Below are 18,578 nucleotides of genomic sequence, written 5' to 3'. Positions count from 1 at the left end.
ATAATGTATATATATTAATGTGCACAGTAAATGTAATGCACTTGAATCATCCCGAAACCATCCTCCCCACCCCCCCGCCCCATCTGTGCGAAAATTGTCTTCCACAAAACTGGTTCCTTGTGCCAAAAAGGTTGGGGACCGCTGGGGTAGAGGGAGTGAAGCTAGGGGAGGGGGTGTTATCCTGCCCAGCACAGAGAGATAACAAGGACAATTGTAGTTTGTGAACTCACTCTTGTAGGTGGTGCTTCTACACTCTCACCTCTGGGCCTCCCCTCACCCCAGCCAATTCACCCCAGAAGACAGGGAGCAAAATGGGAGCCCGAGACACAGGTGTTGGGTGCCCCTGCTAAGCACTCCAGTTTGGTCTGGATTCTCCACTTTTGAGCTTCCTTATAGGAGTACAGGCAGAGCCCCCGGCCCTGCCGGAGGTGGGACTGGATGGGGGACAGAGGGGGGTGGGGATTGCTCAGGCCTGCCTGGAGGAGGCGTCCAGCCTGTGCGCCTTTCAGCCGGTGGAGACAGGAAGACTATTCTGTGTCCCAAGGAACTGGCCGACTGTGGCAGGCTGGGGATTATGGTTTGGAATCCACTGTCCCATTCTTAATGCTTTCCATCCGAGAGACTCAGCTGAATTAGCTGATTTGATTTACAGATTTGAACTAAAGGAGCCGCATCTAACAGCCTCGCAGCCTGTGGTGTGGAAGGGAAGATCTAGGGATGGAAGGCCCTTTGGGAAGAAACCTCCTTCCTCCACCCTCTCCCCCTCCTCTTCCCTCCCTGCTTTGTTGTGGGAATTACCGCAAAGCTCTCAAAAGAATGGGGAAAGAAAACGCTTACTTCCAAAGGCCTCTCAAGTCTTCCTGTTTTAAACAAGAAGAAATGTAGAAAATCTTGAGGCTATTTTTGTTTTGTTTTGTTCCATTCCGGGTTCATAAGATCCTTATAATTCCCTCTGCAATGAACGGTTGTGAATCCACCAGGCAAAAGGACCGCCCAAGCAAGCTTTTCCGAGGCTCAGGTCCCTAGGGCTACAGGAGGCCTAGCAAACCTCTGGGGAAACTGCCGACCCCGCCTGCTAGGAGAAAATGCTGTTTTGGCAGATGTTTGCAAAGGGCCATCAAGGGCTATTGAGAGATTTACAAATCATTCTCAAAAGCTCTTAAGGCTTCTCAAAATCCACTATTTACTCATGGCTCACTCTTGCCTACCAAATTAGGTCCCAACTTTGTAGCTTACTTATTTAGAATATTTCTTAATTTATATTCATTTTGACTTTTTCCTTTTTTTCTGATTACAGAGAATTTAAAAATTTCGGGACTTCATGTGTGACCCTGGCCATTTTAGCCCCCGGAGATTGCACCTAGCTTCCTATATATTCCTTCAGTCTTTTTTAAGTCACATGTATTAACATATTTTTGCAAAAAATGAAATTATGCTAAGAATACTTCACTGCAACTTGCTTTTTCCCATTTGGCATATCCAGAACATCTTTTCATGCTAGTAAATGTGGATCTTCTTTGATGTTACACAAATCCTCTCCATAGAGCCAAGGTGGTCTATTTGCATGCTTCATACTTCTCCACTCCTGTATTCTGCACATTTTTCTTTTTGCTTGGGACATGATTCTTTTTTCTTTTTCCTGGCTACATAAACCCTATCCACTCTTTTTAAAAAAATTTTATTTTACTGAAGTATAGTTGATTTATAATGTTGTGTTAGTTTCAGGTGTACAGCAAAGTTAATATTTTTAATATATATACATATATATATTTTTTTTCAGATTATTTTCTATTATAGGTTATTACAAGATATTGAATATAGTTCCCTGTGCTATACAGTAGGACCTTGTTGATTATCCATCCTACATATACTAGGTTTGCATTTGCTAATCCCAGACTCCCAATCCCTCCCTCCTCCACCCCTCGGCAACCACAAGTCTGTTCTCTACTTCTCTACGTCTGTGAGTCTGTTTAGAAGATGAGTTCATTTGTGTCGTATTTTAGATTCCACATATAAATGATATCTTATGATATCTTACGGTATGTCTTTTTCTTTCTGACTTACCTCACTTAGTATGAGCAGTCTTCAGTGGCTGGAAACCTTGTTTCCACTCTGAAACTCATGGGCGTGCACTGAGGTGAGAGGCTCCAAAGCAGATAGGGTACACGGGACTGCGTCACAGCTGTGCTGTTTTATCCCACGTGGAGACAGAGCAATTCTGAGGCAAGAGTTCTTTCAGGATTGTGTTGGGCAGGGCTAAACACAACAAAACAACAAGCGAACCGAAAAACAAAGAAACCCACACCAAACCTCCGCAAGAAGGCAGCTGGTCTGCTCTTCACCTGCTTGCCAGCATTAGCCTGTTCACTCCCTCTGAATTAGTGATGTCTTTGGACTGGATTTTTGTCTGCCTCTTACGTTGAGCATGCACTTTTGCTCAGTGAATGTTTCCTCATGAAACTTCCACCACAGTGCTAACTTATGTCAGAAAGCCAGAGCTTCTAGATGCCTCTAAAGGACAAACTGCTCCTTTTCACCATCTCCAGCCTTCAGTGTCGTTAATTCAGGGACTCACATGGCTTCACCAGGGCTTCCATCTGCTGTATCCCTGATTAGACTGTACCCATCCAGGTTTTCTTTTCTTTTTCCCTTTATCAGTGACTTCAGCTTTTTGCCTTTAAGCTGGTCAGACTTACAAGTTGAGGTTTTTCTTTCTTCCCTTCATGCTTTTTAAAATATGGATGTGACATTCATCTCTTTCATTTTTAAATACCACTCCCATTTCACAAAACATGTTGCTGTGATTCTCTTTCCCTTTTAGGAAAACAGAATTTTTGTATTCTCCAAATATTCCAATTGGGACAGTTACACCAAGTAGTTTAATTAAAGCATTCTGAGGGACTTCCCTGGCGGTGCAGTGGTTAAGAATCCGCCTGCCAATGCAGGGAACACAGGTTCGAGCCCTGGTCTGGAAAGATCCCACATGCCGCGGAGCAACTAAGCCTGTGCGCTACAAATACTGAGCCTGCGCTCTAGAGCCCACGAGCCACAGCTACTGAAGTCTGCGCGCCTAGAGCCCCTGCTCCGCAACAAGAGAAGCCACTGCAATGAGAAGCCCACTCACCTCAACTAGAGAAAGCCTGCGCGCAACAACAAAGACCCAACGCAGCCAAAAATAATAAATAAAATTTAAAAAAGAAAAAAGCATTCTGAAATAGACGGTTGAAAATATACTACTATAATTTATTTTAGCAAACACTGCTTACGTTAAGAATGTTTGCAATGACAGAATTTTTTGCCTCGAATCCTTGTCACTAAAACCTAAATGCATGGATATGCATACATTCCTTAAATTCTTATCGATGTTAATAAAGACCTACCTGCCAAAGGGCTTGTGTGCAGAATAACGACTTCCTACAAATCAATCAATAATAAAAAGACAACACAATGAAAAATGAGCAGAACACTTGAGGACAGTTCACAAAATAAAATGTACAAATGGCTATTAAACATATTAAAAGATATGTTCAACCTCTTGAGTCATCAGAGAAATGCAAGTTAAAAGCACAGTAAGATACCACTACATATCCACCAAAACTGCTAAAATTGAAGACTGACAACACCGAAGATTGATGAGGATTCAGAGCAACTGGGCCTCTGATAGTTGGCAGTAGGAGTATAAAACGGTACAACCCCTTTGGAGAACTGTCAGTTTCTGATGAAGTTAGACATACATCTATGCTCTATGACCTGGTGACTGTACTCCAAGGTATGCACCCAAGCAATGAAAGAACATGTTCACAAAAAAAGATTAGCATGTTTAGAGCAGTTTTATTCAGCCCCCAACTGGGAACAATCCAAATGTCTACCAACAAGAGTGAATAAATATAAATAGGCTTGTACAATGTACTTCCACTCAGTAAGAAAAAGGAACATGACTGACACATGCAACATGGTGAATTTCAAAACCTTATGTTGAAAGAAGGCAGACGCAAAACAAGTGTATACTGTTTGATTCCATATACATGAAGCTCAAGAGCAAGTACAGGTAATCCATGGCGCCGGGAGTCATCACAGCGGTGGCCTCTGGGGTGAAGTACTCTGCAAGGGGGCAGGAGGGAACTGCGGGGGGGATGGAAATGTTTTGTATGCATCTGTCAGGACTTATCAAACTGCCTACTTAAGATGTGGGTATTTTTATTGCATACAAATTACACAATTAAAAAAAACTGAGGACCGCTCTTAAGCTGAGTGATGGGCACACAGGTGTTGTTTTTTACTCTATAGACATACGCTATATATGCCTCATTCTCTATTATCAACAGCAAAATTTTCTTTAAAAGTCAGTCTTTCCAGGGATTTCCCTGGCAGTCCAGTGGTTAAGGCTCCAAGCTTCCACTGCAGGGGGCAGAGGATCAATCCCTGGTCGGGGGAACTAAGATCCTGCATGCCTCGCAGCATGGCCAAAAAAAAAAAAGGTCAATCCTTCCACATGTACTTTTCACTGTTTAAATTATAATACTTATAATTCTAACCTTTTGAGCCATTTGATTAATAGGAATTATTTAAACTTTAAGGTTTGAAAAAGGATTTTTTTAAAAAAATTGTGGAAATGCTTCTTTTAAAATACAAGACATGACTACCTCATGAGTTTTAAAAAGTCAATTTCCCCTACATAAAATTTTTGGTTTTTATGTGTCAGAGTATCAGAGATAGAATAAAAAATATTGCTAACTTTTTGGATAACTAAGAAAAATAGATATTTAGTATTGCTCAATTTCTAGAATAACTCTATAATTCCTCAGTCTGTTAAAATGAGCTTCAGGGGATCTTTGCTTGAGATTTTTACGGTTAAGTCTGCAGCATGTCTAATACTTAAAATTCATTTTCGAGACCTCATTCCTGAATAGACTTGAGCTCAAAAGGCTAATTCTTCAGAGGTTGTTTCCCCAGAATGAGTATTTTGCAATTTTGCCAGCTGCCCAAGTAAACACTGGTGTTGGGCTTGGAGTCACGTGGGAGTGGAAAATAAAAAAAAAACACTTAACACATTTCACTCTTATTTTTTCTATAAAAATATAACTCTTTATTAAATAACATGCACAAATATCTAGTCATTTATTAAACAGATATGATTTAGAACAAGATTTAAAGAAATACAAATCCTTAGGTACAATTTAGTATCTTGTTCATGATATTTGAATATTTAAAAAAAAATCACTGATTAAACTAACCATCCTTTATTTCTCTTTCAGAATCCTATATCTTTTTAGGCATATACCCCATTCCAAGTTTTTTCTAGCATTTTAGAGCTTCAGAATAATCTTTAATATCAAGAGCCCTTAACTTACTTACTTAACTATAAATTCCCGTGGAGAAGGCATTTACTTTTTTTTTTTTTTTTTTTTTAAGCTATCCCGATTAGCTTCAAATGAGTCACTTTACAAAGGGAATCTGCAGAAGCAGCATCATGGCAGACAGGCTCCAGCAACTTGAGGTACCACTGAAGAGGGTGAGAACTGTGGTTAGTACTAAAAAGCTGGGATGACTAAAATATGCCAGATTTCTGCTTGCTTGGTTTTTCTCTTCTGCAGCTTGTTCTGTTTGGCCAAACAGTGATTTTTTTTTCCGCCCCCCTTCTCTGGTTGAACCATCAGAACAAAATGCTGTATAAACTTACCCTTCTCATATTTTCTATGATTTCAATGCTCAATAATCTGTTTTTTAATTTTTAGGCAAAAGTATAAACAAAATTTGCATTAAGTTTTTCATATTAAAAAGTATTGCTTTTATAAATTAGTTTTTAATGTTCCCAGCCTTAATAAACTTAACTTCAACAAAACCAGTGCTTCAAAATCTACCCTGCCTTTCTTGGCCCCATTTATCCAATAAAAAAGGCCAAAATCTTTCATCTAAATTTCTAAAGACTACTACATCCAATCTTTATAATAAAGTCCTTGCACTGTGTATTTTTCACACGTGCTGCTTTATTGCGCATGCCAAGTACAGTATCAATTAAAATATAAACTGATGTAAAAATTCAAAAATCCCTAAGCTTAATATATACCTTTGCACTCAAAAACTTCAATTTTACAATTCTTTCCCACTAGCTGGGATTTCCAACTTGCAAGCTGAATTTAAATCACTTTATTCCTCATATATTCTTTTCACTTTTTTCTATCAGAATAAAAAACACCCGGTATTATTTTATAATTCAAGAAAGTATTGTGGAAAGTTCTGTAAATTTTATCTCATATACTTATGATCAATTTTACATATAACCTATTTTCTTTCCAAAAATGTTTAGTAAGTTTAGCAGCAGGTTTCAGATCTGAAATATTCCTGAATATTTAATTTACATCATGTTATAGGAGAAACTGGACTTTTTCTAAGTATATTGCTAATTATTTTATTAAAAACAGCATACCAAATCTTATTTTAATTATAAAATTCTGAAAATTATGTTTTGCATCTTGATACAAGGAAGAAATACAACATATTAATATTTCATAAACATTGCAGAGATCGATCAGAATATGCCCATTTCTTTTACCTATTTTGACTACCAAATATCTCTTTTTTGAGTACTCAGTTATTTTAAAAGTGCAAAGGTTATTAAGCTTAAAACATTATATTTAAGCAATGTAAAAAAGTTTTACAATGATTTAACATGACCAATAAAATTTATTAAACATATTTACATATATTCACAGATTCTTTCATATTTGAGTATTAAAATAGACATTTACAATTTCAGAATTTTCATTCAAAGGCATTTTTTTGGGGAAGAGGAGAATAGGCTCTATTGTGAGATGAAAAAAGAGCTGTTTCTTTGCATGACTAATTCTAAATAAAATGTCCAACATAGTAAGTCACAGGTACTATCCTGGGAGACTGGTATGAAACACCTTACACTACCGTCAGGCATCGCTATGGAGAGAATTAAATTATAGGAAGCATGCAGTATGGCTAAGTCACAGTCTCTACAGTTCTGTGATGGAAACAAGCTTACTCAGACACGCATGCCTTATTTAAAAGTCCTGCTACCTCAACACACTATCACTACACTCCATACCATACAAACTACAACTTTGGTCCTTAAACATTAGACAAAACAGTTTTACAATTATTTCTTTGTATATGTTTTGACTACCAATCCCTTTGTATACATTTTGACCATTAATTACAAGATTTACATCTGCACAATATGTATAAAATAAGTTATTAAAAAGGAAGACAATATTAAAACTTTCAAAAAGAAAGCTGTACAATTAACTTACAGATATAATAAACTGAAGAAATTTTGTGCCAAGTTTTCCTTCCACATTAGAAACTATTTGGTAGGAATTGAGCCTTTTAGTTTGCTGATCTGTTTTAGTAGAACTTGACAGAACCTCAACACCCGTGGTCACCTCGTACGTAGAGCACTAACAGCTTCCAGCGCCATTAGCAGATCCTCAGCTCCCTAAACATCTACCTCGTCTGCCAACGTGCTCCAATGCGAGTCACCTTTCACCAATATAAATAATAGTTTTCAGTTAGAAACTGCTTGGATCTAAGATCCAAAATAATTCTTTTCATTTTTAATAAAATGACAGTGTTTACTACATCACCAACTTTAGTTGAACTTTACTAATAGCTGTGAAGGCATAATATCATATTTTTGTCAAAAGGCAGTATTCCACAGTATAATACTCTTAAGCCTCATTCATTTAAAACACCACCACCAGGAAGTCACGGCTGCTATATAGGAGTCAATTCAAAGTCATCATTCACATCAACAAGGGGAACGTAAAACTCCTGAATTTCATAAATGCTGATAGATTTATAGGTGGCAGGATCAAGTTCCTGGAGTTTGAGCTGCCATTCTAACCTCTGGACGGCATTTAAAGCTGCAGCTTCATGTTGTTGCCTCATTAAAAGACAGGTCTATTTAAAAGAAGAGAAGAATTCATTGATTATTTATTACAATTGCTTTGTTTAAAAATTAATCTCATGCATCGTTTCTTTAGGGTGTAAGATGGATATACTAGGGTATGTGAAGCTTCTGAGTCACACGTCCATTTCTGGTTTACCCTGTCTGTATCCATATGCCAAATACTTCTGGACCCACAACTTCACACTCATCTAACAGACTTTAATTTGAAACTGTTCTTTCAAGCAATAAAATTTCAAATTATCAGAAGAATCAAGAAAATCTAAGGAAAAGTGATTTTTGAAATGATTCAAACCAAATAATTTTCTTTACAGATTACTTGCAAAATACATTTCTTCTCTTCTTGTTCTCCCCTCTTTCACATGTTGGAACTATAACCAGACTCATACACTGGATAACAAATATGAAGATCTCCATTAGAAACTGCTTTCTCTGTGGTAGCTGCACCATGTACATGAAATTGGACCCGAAAAATGGGGGGTCTTTATCTTCCTTTATCTTCCAAAGTGCGACCGCATGAGGATTCACCACTAACCGGTCTTTCCTTTCCTAACCACTCCTCTCTAACACAGCTACAGTTTCTGTTTATGAAGGGGAAGTATCCAGTTAAAGTGAACTTCTAAACATACATACCTTTAATTTGTCAAATTTATCATCCACATCTTGTAACCAAGACATGAATTGTCTTGCATTAAAACGATCCCTCACAGAAGTTTTACTGTCATCAGACTGAAAGAAAACATTAAAATTGTTGGATATTATAAAATAAAATAACCTACTTTAAAATCTATATGCCATTTTATCTTTTTATGGTATATTCTACTTTTAAAGGTATGATGAAAAGTATATTTCAAAGAAAGAAAACATAATCTTAATATTTTAAAAATCTGATAAAGTATTTCCATACTGAGATTAGTTATTAGAATTATTAGGATGCTGGGTTTAGTTATTAATTAAATAGAATCCTACCGATCTGTGTGTCAAAAATGTCTCAGAAAGGCATGTCATATGAAGTATTACATGCCTGTGACTTCTTATTAAAGCATAATTGATTATGAAATTAATTTTAATGTTATTGTTTACCACATGTAGGGAGAAAAAAATGTTAAGGTGGGAGACAGGCTTTTGGGGCTGACATTTCTTCCAGGACCAGTCCTTTGGAGTGCTCACAAAGAAATTCTATACCAACTCTTAAGAATACCAGTTTTGGTATTCTTTTAAGATAGGCTATATTCAAACGTCAGCTTTGTATCTTACTGTGTAATCTCAAACTAATTACATACTCCAATTTTCTATTCTGTAAAATAGGGTAAAAGCACCTCTTTTAATCTTGTTTGAGAATTGAGAGTCACTAAGCCCTTGTTCTAACGCTTGGGCAATGGGAAGCACTGGGTCTGACAAACAACTGCTGCCGTTACTGCTGCCAAAGCTCTGACCACCAGCACCATCAAGGTGGCATCCAGGCATCACAATCACACTACTCACATTCTTAGCTGTTACCACTTCCTCCTTGGTCTTCAGGTAAGACCTTTTGACTATTTTAAATTTTATTATTGAACCTTTTTTATTATTACAAGTTTATTTTGAAAAGGAAGAGGTCTGATATGAGAACGGATAAAGGATGGCCCAAGCCCCTACCCAAGGAAGCGGACTTGTTCCTTAGTCCCTCAGCAGCTATGCTCACCTGAACAAGTCTGCTCCTCAGTGGAGAGACCGTCTACCAACTGTAAAGCCAGCCGTACAAGGGTGGGTAACAGGCCCACAGTCATCCTCAAGACGATGATTAAGTTCTCCTGCCCTTCAACTATTAGGTGGCTTGTGGCCTGATCCTTTTTAGTCTCTGATTCGGGGATCATTCTGAGGGTTTACTGGGAAAATTCACTTCTTTTCAGAAATTCTCTTTATAACCCATCTGGGACTCCCTTTGTTGTTGTTTTTTTTTTTTTCCAGGTGAGAAAAATAAAGTCCAGAGAGAACTAAGTAACTTTCTCTGTAATATACTGCATATACTTTGTGTCTCTATAGTTTGTCTGATTTAAAACAGTATTTTCGGGCTTCCCTGGTGGCGCAGTGGTTGAGAATCCACCTGCTAATGCAGGGGACATGGGTTCGAGCCCTGGTCCGGGAAGATCCCACATAAAAAAAAAAAAAAAAAAGTCTAAAACAGTATCTTCTAGTCTTTTTTGGTGATAATCCTTCACTGTCTCTGTTTATACTTTTATATTCTCTCTTATGACCAAAGAATTTCATTCTGTTTTATGACCACAAAAAAATTCTGACAACTGATGTCTGGTTCTGAATTCACGTAATTTATATGTGGCAGTAAACTCTTTTCAAGCTGTAGCTACAGTTTTCCACAGCTGTGTTAATTTATCCCAACAACATCCAAGATCCAAACAAAGCCTGGCCCTCTCTCAGCACTATCACGACCTGGGCTCCACCTGTCGCTCTTTCTAGCTTCCAGCAGCTTCCACTTTAGAAGCAACTTACAAGTTATCTATAAAAAGTACTTTAGTGTGAAAGAGTTGTTTTTCTCCTTTGAGCTTTACTGATTGTTGAATTCATGTTTCTTCTGAGGACCCAGAATAACAAAGGTGCCTGCTATCCTAAGAGCACTAAAGGCCATGGCTAGTCCTTTACCTGGGCGTCCAGTGGCACGCTGTACACTTCTGCGTCCAGGAGAACAGTGCATGCGCTGAATGGCAGTGTCTGATTTGCCAGTGTTCTTGCAGCTCTGTAATGAACCCGAAGAACTTCCTGTTCATTGGATACAATGAGTTTTTCCTAGTTGAACAAAGAATTAAAAAAACAACAACAATTCTTCAACCACTTGTTCTTCAAATAAAAATAAAATCACTTAGGGCTTCCCTGGTGGCGCAGTGGTTAGGAATCCGCCTGCCAATGCAGGGGACACGGGTTCGAGCCCTGGTCCAGGAGGATCCCACATGCCGCGGAGCAACCAAGCCCATGCGCCACAACTGCTGAGCCTGTGCTCTGGAGCCCACGAGCCACAACTGCTGAGCCCGAGTGCCACAACTACTGAAGCCCGTGCGCCTGGAGCCCGTGCTCTGCAGCAAGAGAGGCCACCCAATGAGAAGCCCGCACACCGCAACGAAGAGTAGCCCCCGCTCGCCGCAACTAGAGAGACGCCCACGCGCAGCAAAAAAGCCCAACGCAGCCAAAAATAAAAATAAATAAATAAATTTAAGAAAATAAATAAATAAAATAAAATCACTTGAAGTGCTAAAGAACTTCAATCTCAGAGCAGGTTTTCTTTCACAGTAAGCTTGAGAAATTGGAGAACTCCAAGAGTTCCAAAAGCATAAGCAAATTTCCTTTTCAAAATCAGCAGTTTCTTTTTAAAAATCATCTTCTTAAAATGTACAATGATGGCTTTTAGTATACAGTTGTCCCTTGGTATCTGCGGGGGATTGGTTCCAGGACCCCCACAGATACCAAAATCCATGGATGCTCAAGTCCCTTATATAAAATGGCATAATATATGCATATAACCTACACACATACTCCCGTATACTTTAAATCATCTCTATCTAGATTACTTATGATACCTAATACAATGTAAATGCTGTGTAAATTTGCCAGTGTGTGGCAAATTCAAGTTTCGCTTTTTGGAACTTTCTGGAATATTTTTTCTTGAGTATTCTGATCCGCAGTTAGTTGAATCCACGGATGCGGCACCTGCAGATATGGAGGGCCAACTGAATTCACCAAGATGTTCAACCATCACCACTAATTCCAGAACATTTTCATCACCCCAAGAAGAAACCCCATGCCCATCAGCAGTCACTCTGCATTCCCCTACTTCCGCTGACAACAGCGACTCTACTTTCTGTTTCTATGGATTTACTTATGAACATTTCATACAGATGGAATCATATGGTAACTTGGTCTTTTGTGACTGGCTTCTTTCACATCCCATGTTTTCAAGGTTCATCTGTGTTGTAGCATGTATCAGTACCTCATTCCTTTTTACCACATTTTCTTTATCCATTCATCAGTTGATGGTCTTTTGGGCTGTTTCTTCCTTTGGGCTATCATGAATAAAGCTGCTATGAACACTCATGCTCAGTTTTTGTTTGAATGTATATTTTTATTTCTCCTGGGTAAATAACTAGGAGTGGGACTGCTGGGTTATAATGGTAGTTTTATGCTTAACTTGCTGACAAACTGCCAAAATGTTTTCGACAGCAAGTGTATCATTTTATGTTCTCCCCAGCAATGTATAGGGTTCCAGTGTTTTCACACCCTTGCCCATGTATGTTATTGTCTGTCTTTTTTATTATATCCATTCTAACTGTTCTGACATGATACACCATTGTGGTGGCAGCTTCTCTTTTATAACGAATATTTCATAGCAACAAACACACTGTACTCTAATGCTAACTACAGTTGACCCTTGAACAACGTGGGTTTGAACCGAGCAGGTCCACTTATACATGGGTATTTTTCAATAAATACGTACGACAGTCCTACACGATCCACGGCTGGTTGAATCCATGGATGCAGAGATGTGGATACGGAGGGCTGACTCTAAAGTTATAAGTTAATTTTTGACTATGCAAGGGGTTGGTGCCCCTAACCCTCATGTTGTGCAAGAGTCAACTGCACTTGTAAACCTCTGACAATCACAGTACAATCCTGCCTTAATGTGTTAAGTGGGATCCAAAACTTCCACTTATGTAATACACAGTCACCCTTTTGTAAGGTTAATGCCAATCTAGGCAATCCTCTGCATTTCGCAGATGGGAATTCCTGAGGTCCAGCTGCAGACCTTAGCCTGTCTGGAAGGCTGCGCTGGGAGAAGACTAAACATGTGGCTGGTCTCGTCCCCACCATGTTGCCTATTCACCCCTCAACTGACAAGAAATTTATCTTTCCTCCACTGGAGAATGCAGGCCACAATATATCCAAATATGCATTACTGTAGAGTTTTTCTGTATTTATAATTTAGTGAAAAGCTAAAGAGACAGTCCTATTTAATCTGCTATAAATTGCTATGTGATAAATGACACTCAAAAGAGAAGTGTTAAGTCCAATACTTATAATTTATGAATTTAAGTACAAGTTTAAGGTGGGACTTTAAGTGATAAATATCCAAACACGTGGTCAGATACTAAGAAAAAATAGCTAGAAGAAAAAATACTTTCCAAAAAGTTGGCTGGGGACTTCCCTGGTGGCACAGTGGTTAAGAATCCGCCTGCCAATGCAGGGGACACAGGTTCGAGCCCTGGTCCAGGAAGATCTCACATGCCGCGGAGCAACTAAGCCCGGGTGCCACAACTACTGAGCCTGCGTGCCACAACTACTGAGCCCACATGCCACAACTACTGAAGCCCGCATGCCTGCGTACCTAGAGCCTGTGCTCTGCAATAAGAGAAGCCACCGCAACGAGAAGCCCGTGCACCACAATGAAGAGTAGCCCCTGCTCACTGCAACTAGAGAAAGCCTGCGCGCAGTAACAAAGATCCAACACAGCCAAAAAAAAAAAAAAAAAAAAAAAAGTGGGTTGTAGACCTGCAGAGATAAAGAGCAATAACCAAAAATCTTTTTCACCATACAAGAAAGAAATACATTAAAAAAAAAAATCAGGGCTTCCCTGGTGGCGCAGTGGTTGAGAATCTGCCTGCCAATGCAGGGGACATGGGTTCGAGCCCTGGTCTGAGAAGATCCCACATGCCGCAGAGCAGCTGGGCCCATGAGCCACAATTACTGAGCCTGCGTGTCTGGAGCCTGTGCTCCGCAACAAGAGAGGCCGCGATAGTGAGAGGCCCGCGCACCGCGATGAAGAGTGGCCCCCGCTTGCCACAATTGGAGGAAGCCCTCGCACAGAAACGAAGACCCAACGCAGCCATAAATAAATAAATAAAAATAAAAATTAAAAAAAAAAAATCAATTTAGTTTATTTATTTATTTTTGGCTGCGCTGGGTCTTTGTTGCTGTGCGCGGGCTTTCTCTAGTTGCGGCAAGCGGGGGCTACTCTTCGTTGCATTGTGTGGGATTCTCACTGCGGTGGCTTCTCTTGTTGCGGAGCACGGGCTCTAGGAGCGCAGGCTTCAGTAGTTGTGGCACACGGGCTCAGGAGTTGTGGCTCGCAGGCTCTAGAGTGTAGGCTCAGTAGTTGTGGCACATGGGCTTAGTTGCTCCGCGGCATGCTGGATCTTCCCAGACCAGGGATCAAACCCGTGTCCCCTGCATTAGCAGGGGGATTCTTTTTTTTTTTTTTTTTAAGCAGGGGGATTCTTAACCACTGAGCCACCAGGGAAGTCCCAGAAATACATTTTTTAAGTCAGACCCCCTCCCCTAAGATAATTAACAGAGATATGTGGCTTAACTGATAGCCTACATATTCCACTTTAGATCATCATTCTTAATGCTGTGTCTTTGAACTTCTAGAGCAGAGCCTCTCAAACACTGTCTTCTGAGAATGGGCTATGCCTCTCCCAAAGTACTGCCTTCCTCTTAGTTCCTGGGGAGGCAGGTAGGATGCGAGGTGGCTCTGAGGTCAGGGGCTCTTGGGGAGGCAGGTAAGGGGCCAAGGGCTCTGGCTGCAAGATGTGTTCATTCATTTAGCACAGTATTCCAATGTTATCATTTTCTATGGGAAAAATGCCCTCAGAACAGAGGTTCTTAGCCTTCGGTCCTCATACTCCTAGGAAGCCTCTGGACAGAACGAGGGGAAGGTCATCTGTGAACCTGAATGGGAAAAATTACGTCTTTATTTTTGCTCACCTCTAACTGGCATTTCTTTCAATTATCAATGTAGGCCACAGTGATGCCAGAAGTATTTGCAACTTTGTCATCCATAGAAATCACAACTATTTTCAATTCCTGTTATAGCTATTGCAGGTATTGCCCCCAAGTTTTTATATTAATTTCTTCTTTGAAATTCCAATAGTTATTAGACCTGCTACTGTATGACATGTGATGGCAGCTCTTCCATGTAGAGACAGCTGTGCTACACTACACAGCTGGCCAACTACCAACCAGTTCTTCCCACCGGAGAACCAAATGGCAGAGTTGTTTGTTCTCACACTGGCCAGACTTCTAAGTTGCTTTCTAGTTTTCTGTAATTCTAAATTGTTTGCTGGTGGATAAGTGGAAGGATGTGAGTCATTTTCACTATTAAAGTTCTGCAAATTACACAGTTCAAACGAGAATTCTAAACTGTCCGTAAGGCAGCACAGCTTTTCTAACACGGTTAGATGCATAGATGAATATATACCAGGTGACTTCACACATGCCTGATGGCTGAAACAGCTATTGATGTGGGTTATATGACCTAAGTTCTTACTGCTAACAAATCGCACTGACGTGGGTCATGGCACAATGTTGTAAGTTCTGTTTCAGTGCTTCTTTTTTTATTGCTTTTCTCTCTGTAATACTATAATTTTCTTCATTTAAAAACATTATTCTGAGGGAAGGTTTTATATTTAAATAACCAGATTGTTACAGGAATCCATGGCACAAAAAAGGTTAAGAACCTCTACCCTAGGAAATCAATCATGTATGAAGGAATTGCATACAAGGTTTTGCTTGTATAAGAATATGTGTGTATGTCTGTAAAGAAAGATCATAGCTTACATCGCATTTTCAGAAAGTCCCTGACCCTCCCACAAAAAATTAAGGTGTTATTATTTTTGTCAATCCAAGTTACTTTGATGATTTCTATAAATAATTAGATAGGTTTTCCCCCCCGTCATTTCATGCCAAAACTAACCACCAGAAACTGGAATACTAAAGCAGACCCTAAAAGGACCAATGAGCACAACCTTGTTAAGAGTCTGTACTACAGTAGCTGGTACCAAGCAACAATTTCAAAGCTTGGAAATCCAAATGTCCAAATAGGAATTCACTGCTACAGTTCTGCAAATTTGGCAAATGATAAGAAATTATTAGAGATTTTTATATCAATATATCAAATATATACTGAACGTGAATTGTAACATGGGAGCAGCTATCCTAAATCAGGCTTAAAAATTCTCCATCTTATTGCGTGAGCACAAGATAAAATCAAACCATTTCCCAAAATGGCTTTAAATAAGAGTCACTAATAAAAAACTGTAGGCAATTATAATGTATTGTTAAAATAGTTATTTTTGACATAAATGTAAATTTAAATATTTCTTACCCTTTCAATACTGTGTTGCAAACGAAGTTTCATCCTTACAACTTCCTGTTGTCGAAAAAGCTCTTTAAGCGGATCTGACAGGGAAGGTGGTGGGGTAATCTAATTAAAAAAAAAAAAAGTTGAAAACAGATTTTATTTACAAAAATCGGCTATTCCTATAAAATTAAAACTTTTTAGTGTGTAACTTAATGAAAACATAAATTCTAATGTTCTTTGAATTAAATAATATAGTAACAATTACACAACTGGTTGTTACTTCTCAATTTAAACTCTTTGAAACAAAGCAGAGCATTCCAGAAAACTTTTAATTCTGTTTTAATTCTGTTTAATGTTTTAATTCTGAGGCCACAGCAAATTCCAAAGAGCACATTAGGACTAAGGCAGTTATTTACCATACAGAGACACATTTTAGAGCATCAGTAAGTGATAGTTCAAAGACAGGGAGGAAGGAGTAACAAAAACACACAACACTGAGCAAACAGTCCTAAAGATGACAGCAGTCTGAGGGTATGGTAAGTGAAATCTCTCTGTATACATGATAAAATCCAAACACTAAAGTGCTGAGTTTTACATTTAGTGAATTAACTCTTTTATAAAAATACATGAAATTGTCTTCTAATACAGTTGTAGTTTTCAAACTTTATTATATGTGGTAACTCACTTTGTCTATCCATGCTCCAAAAAGCGTATGTTTAGTTCATCTCTAAATTGATCATTATAGTGAACTGTGCTTTCTGGTAAATGCTGGAGGTTAAGAAAGCTGACTCAGGGACTTCTCTGGTGGTCCAGTGGTAAAGAATCCGCCTTCCAATGTGGGTTCGATCCCTGGTCGGGGAACTAAGATCCCACATGCCACGGGGCAACTAAGCCCGCGCGCTGCAAACTACAGAGCCCACACGCTCTGGAACCCGTGTGCCACAACTAGAAGCCCGTGCACCGCAACGAAAGATCCCGCATGCCTCTACAAAGATCCTGCATGCCGCAACTGAAACTCAATGCAACCAAAAACAAAAACACAAAAGAAAGCTGACTCAGTCTATGTATACACTCAAGTGTTAATATAAAGAGACACCCAAGTATGGCAGTAACTGTCCGTGATCCCTGAATATTCTCCCTCTACCTCTTGGAGTATCTATATACCCCCCCACCCCAAGCTTTTAATTACTGTCAGCATATTAGAGTGAAGTAACAAAGGTATCTCAGCACATTTTGGCACAGTTTAATAACTCTGGGGACTCTTCTGAAGGGGGAACAAGCAGATACTGTGTGCTTCCTGATGTGGTGCTACAGGGATTATGCAGTACTATACAGGAAACACTCTTGCCAAAGACACAAACCTGGATCCAATCAAGACTCTATTTATAAACAGTAAACAGTTTATAGGAATCATGGGGAATTGAAAACATGTCAAATAACAATCAGTTGAATCAATGCAGAAAATTCTACAATACCAATAATTTACTGGGGCTGATCATTTTTCAGGTCTCTGATTGCAGTAATGCATTTGATTTCTGTGTCTGTAAACTTCTTTAAATTTAATAAGAAGAGGCAAGAGTAGAGTTTGGTGCTATTATTTTAGTTTTGCGAAGTCATACAGGCGTCCTTCAAGCAGCACAGAGGACAAATATCTACTCCTTTGAGACCGGACTGTCAGAGAAAGCTTCTTTGAGAGGGTAATGCCTGAGCTCTATCTTAAAGAAAGAGCCAGAGTAAAGAGTTAAGGGAAATGAGTTGTGGGGAAAAAAGAAAGGGAAAGAAGGGAGGGAGATAATTCACACACGAGAGGACAGTATAATCACCTGCATGAGAACACCTGGTGTCAGGAGGCAACTGCAGGCTGTCCTGAGTTCCTGGAACATCGATGTGAGGGCAGGAAGGGTGGGATACAAGGGTGGAGAGGGCAGCAGAGCCCAGTAATAAAGCTTGTAGTCTGTTCTGGAAACAGCGTTTCTTCAAGCATGACCCACAGAACACTGGGTGCATAGAGATGATTTACCGGAAACGGTTCCAAGAACAAGTAAGTTTGGGAAACACTGTATATATGTACTTATTTAGGTATCTTGTAATTAACAAATTAAATTTTAATAGTTCTCAGAAGTCCTACAGTGAAGAAATCTATTTATTTTTAGATAAATGGTGTTTCCCAAACTTATTTGATCATGGAAAACACCTCTCTCTCCCTACTGGAGAAGGTACTTAATTAACATACTGTGGAACACATATTATTTGTAACACATTAGGGTAAATTTTGTATGTAATGGGGAACCAGTGGAAGGTCTTAATAGCTCACTGCTATATTTGGAGAACAGGTATTAGGGGGACAACATTGTAGGCAAGGAATTAAGGAAGCAGGTCACTGTTACACTGGTGTTAGATGAGGAGGGAGTGGAAGAGATGGGGGTCTAAAAATGCGGGTAACTGACTGATTTAGGATAAAAAAGAGGGAGCAGCTGAGGACCTGTAGGTCCTTAGCACGAGGACTGGATGGCTAGT

The 18,578-nt window shown here is 39.3% G+C and overlaps 1 protein-coding gene across 6 annotated transcripts in view; it reads right to left on the bottom strand.

Annotated features, from left to right (window-relative positions):
* Positions 1–3,847: 3,847 nt before the first annotated feature.
* The window catches only part of ANKRD12 (ankyrin repeat domain 12), a 112,275-nt gene continuing 97,544 nt past the window's right edge, over positions 3,848–18,578 (bottom strand). For 5 of the 6 annotated variants that reach the window (XM_057526640.1, XM_057526642.1, XM_057526643.1 and 2 more), the window contains 4 exons: positions 16,086–16,184; positions 10,577–10,720; positions 8,570–8,665; positions 3,849–7,929 (listed from right to left, as the gene is read on the bottom strand). In XM_057526640.1, the coding sequence (XP_057382623.1) occupies positions 7,744–7,929; positions 8,570–8,665; positions 10,577–10,720; positions 16,086–16,184 (525 nt within the window). In that variant the 3' untranslated portion in view covers positions 3,849–7,743. Of the gene's footprint in view, positions 7,930–8,569; positions 8,666–10,576; positions 10,721–16,085; positions 16,185–18,578 lie in introns of all 6 variants that reach the window. The other variant, XM_028162344.2, reaches the window with a different exon arrangement.

Source organism: Balaenoptera acutorostrata, chromosome 13 (genome assembly GCF_949987535.1).
Source record: "Balaenoptera acutorostrata chromosome 13, mBalAcu1.1, whole genome shotgun sequence".
Classification (NCBI taxonomy): domain Eukaryota; kingdom Metazoa; phylum Chordata; class Mammalia; order Artiodactyla; family Balaenopteridae; genus Balaenoptera; species Balaenoptera acutorostrata.
The sequence above is the reverse complement of the archived record's forward strand: the minus strand, read 5'-3'. Positions and strand labels throughout refer to the sequence as shown.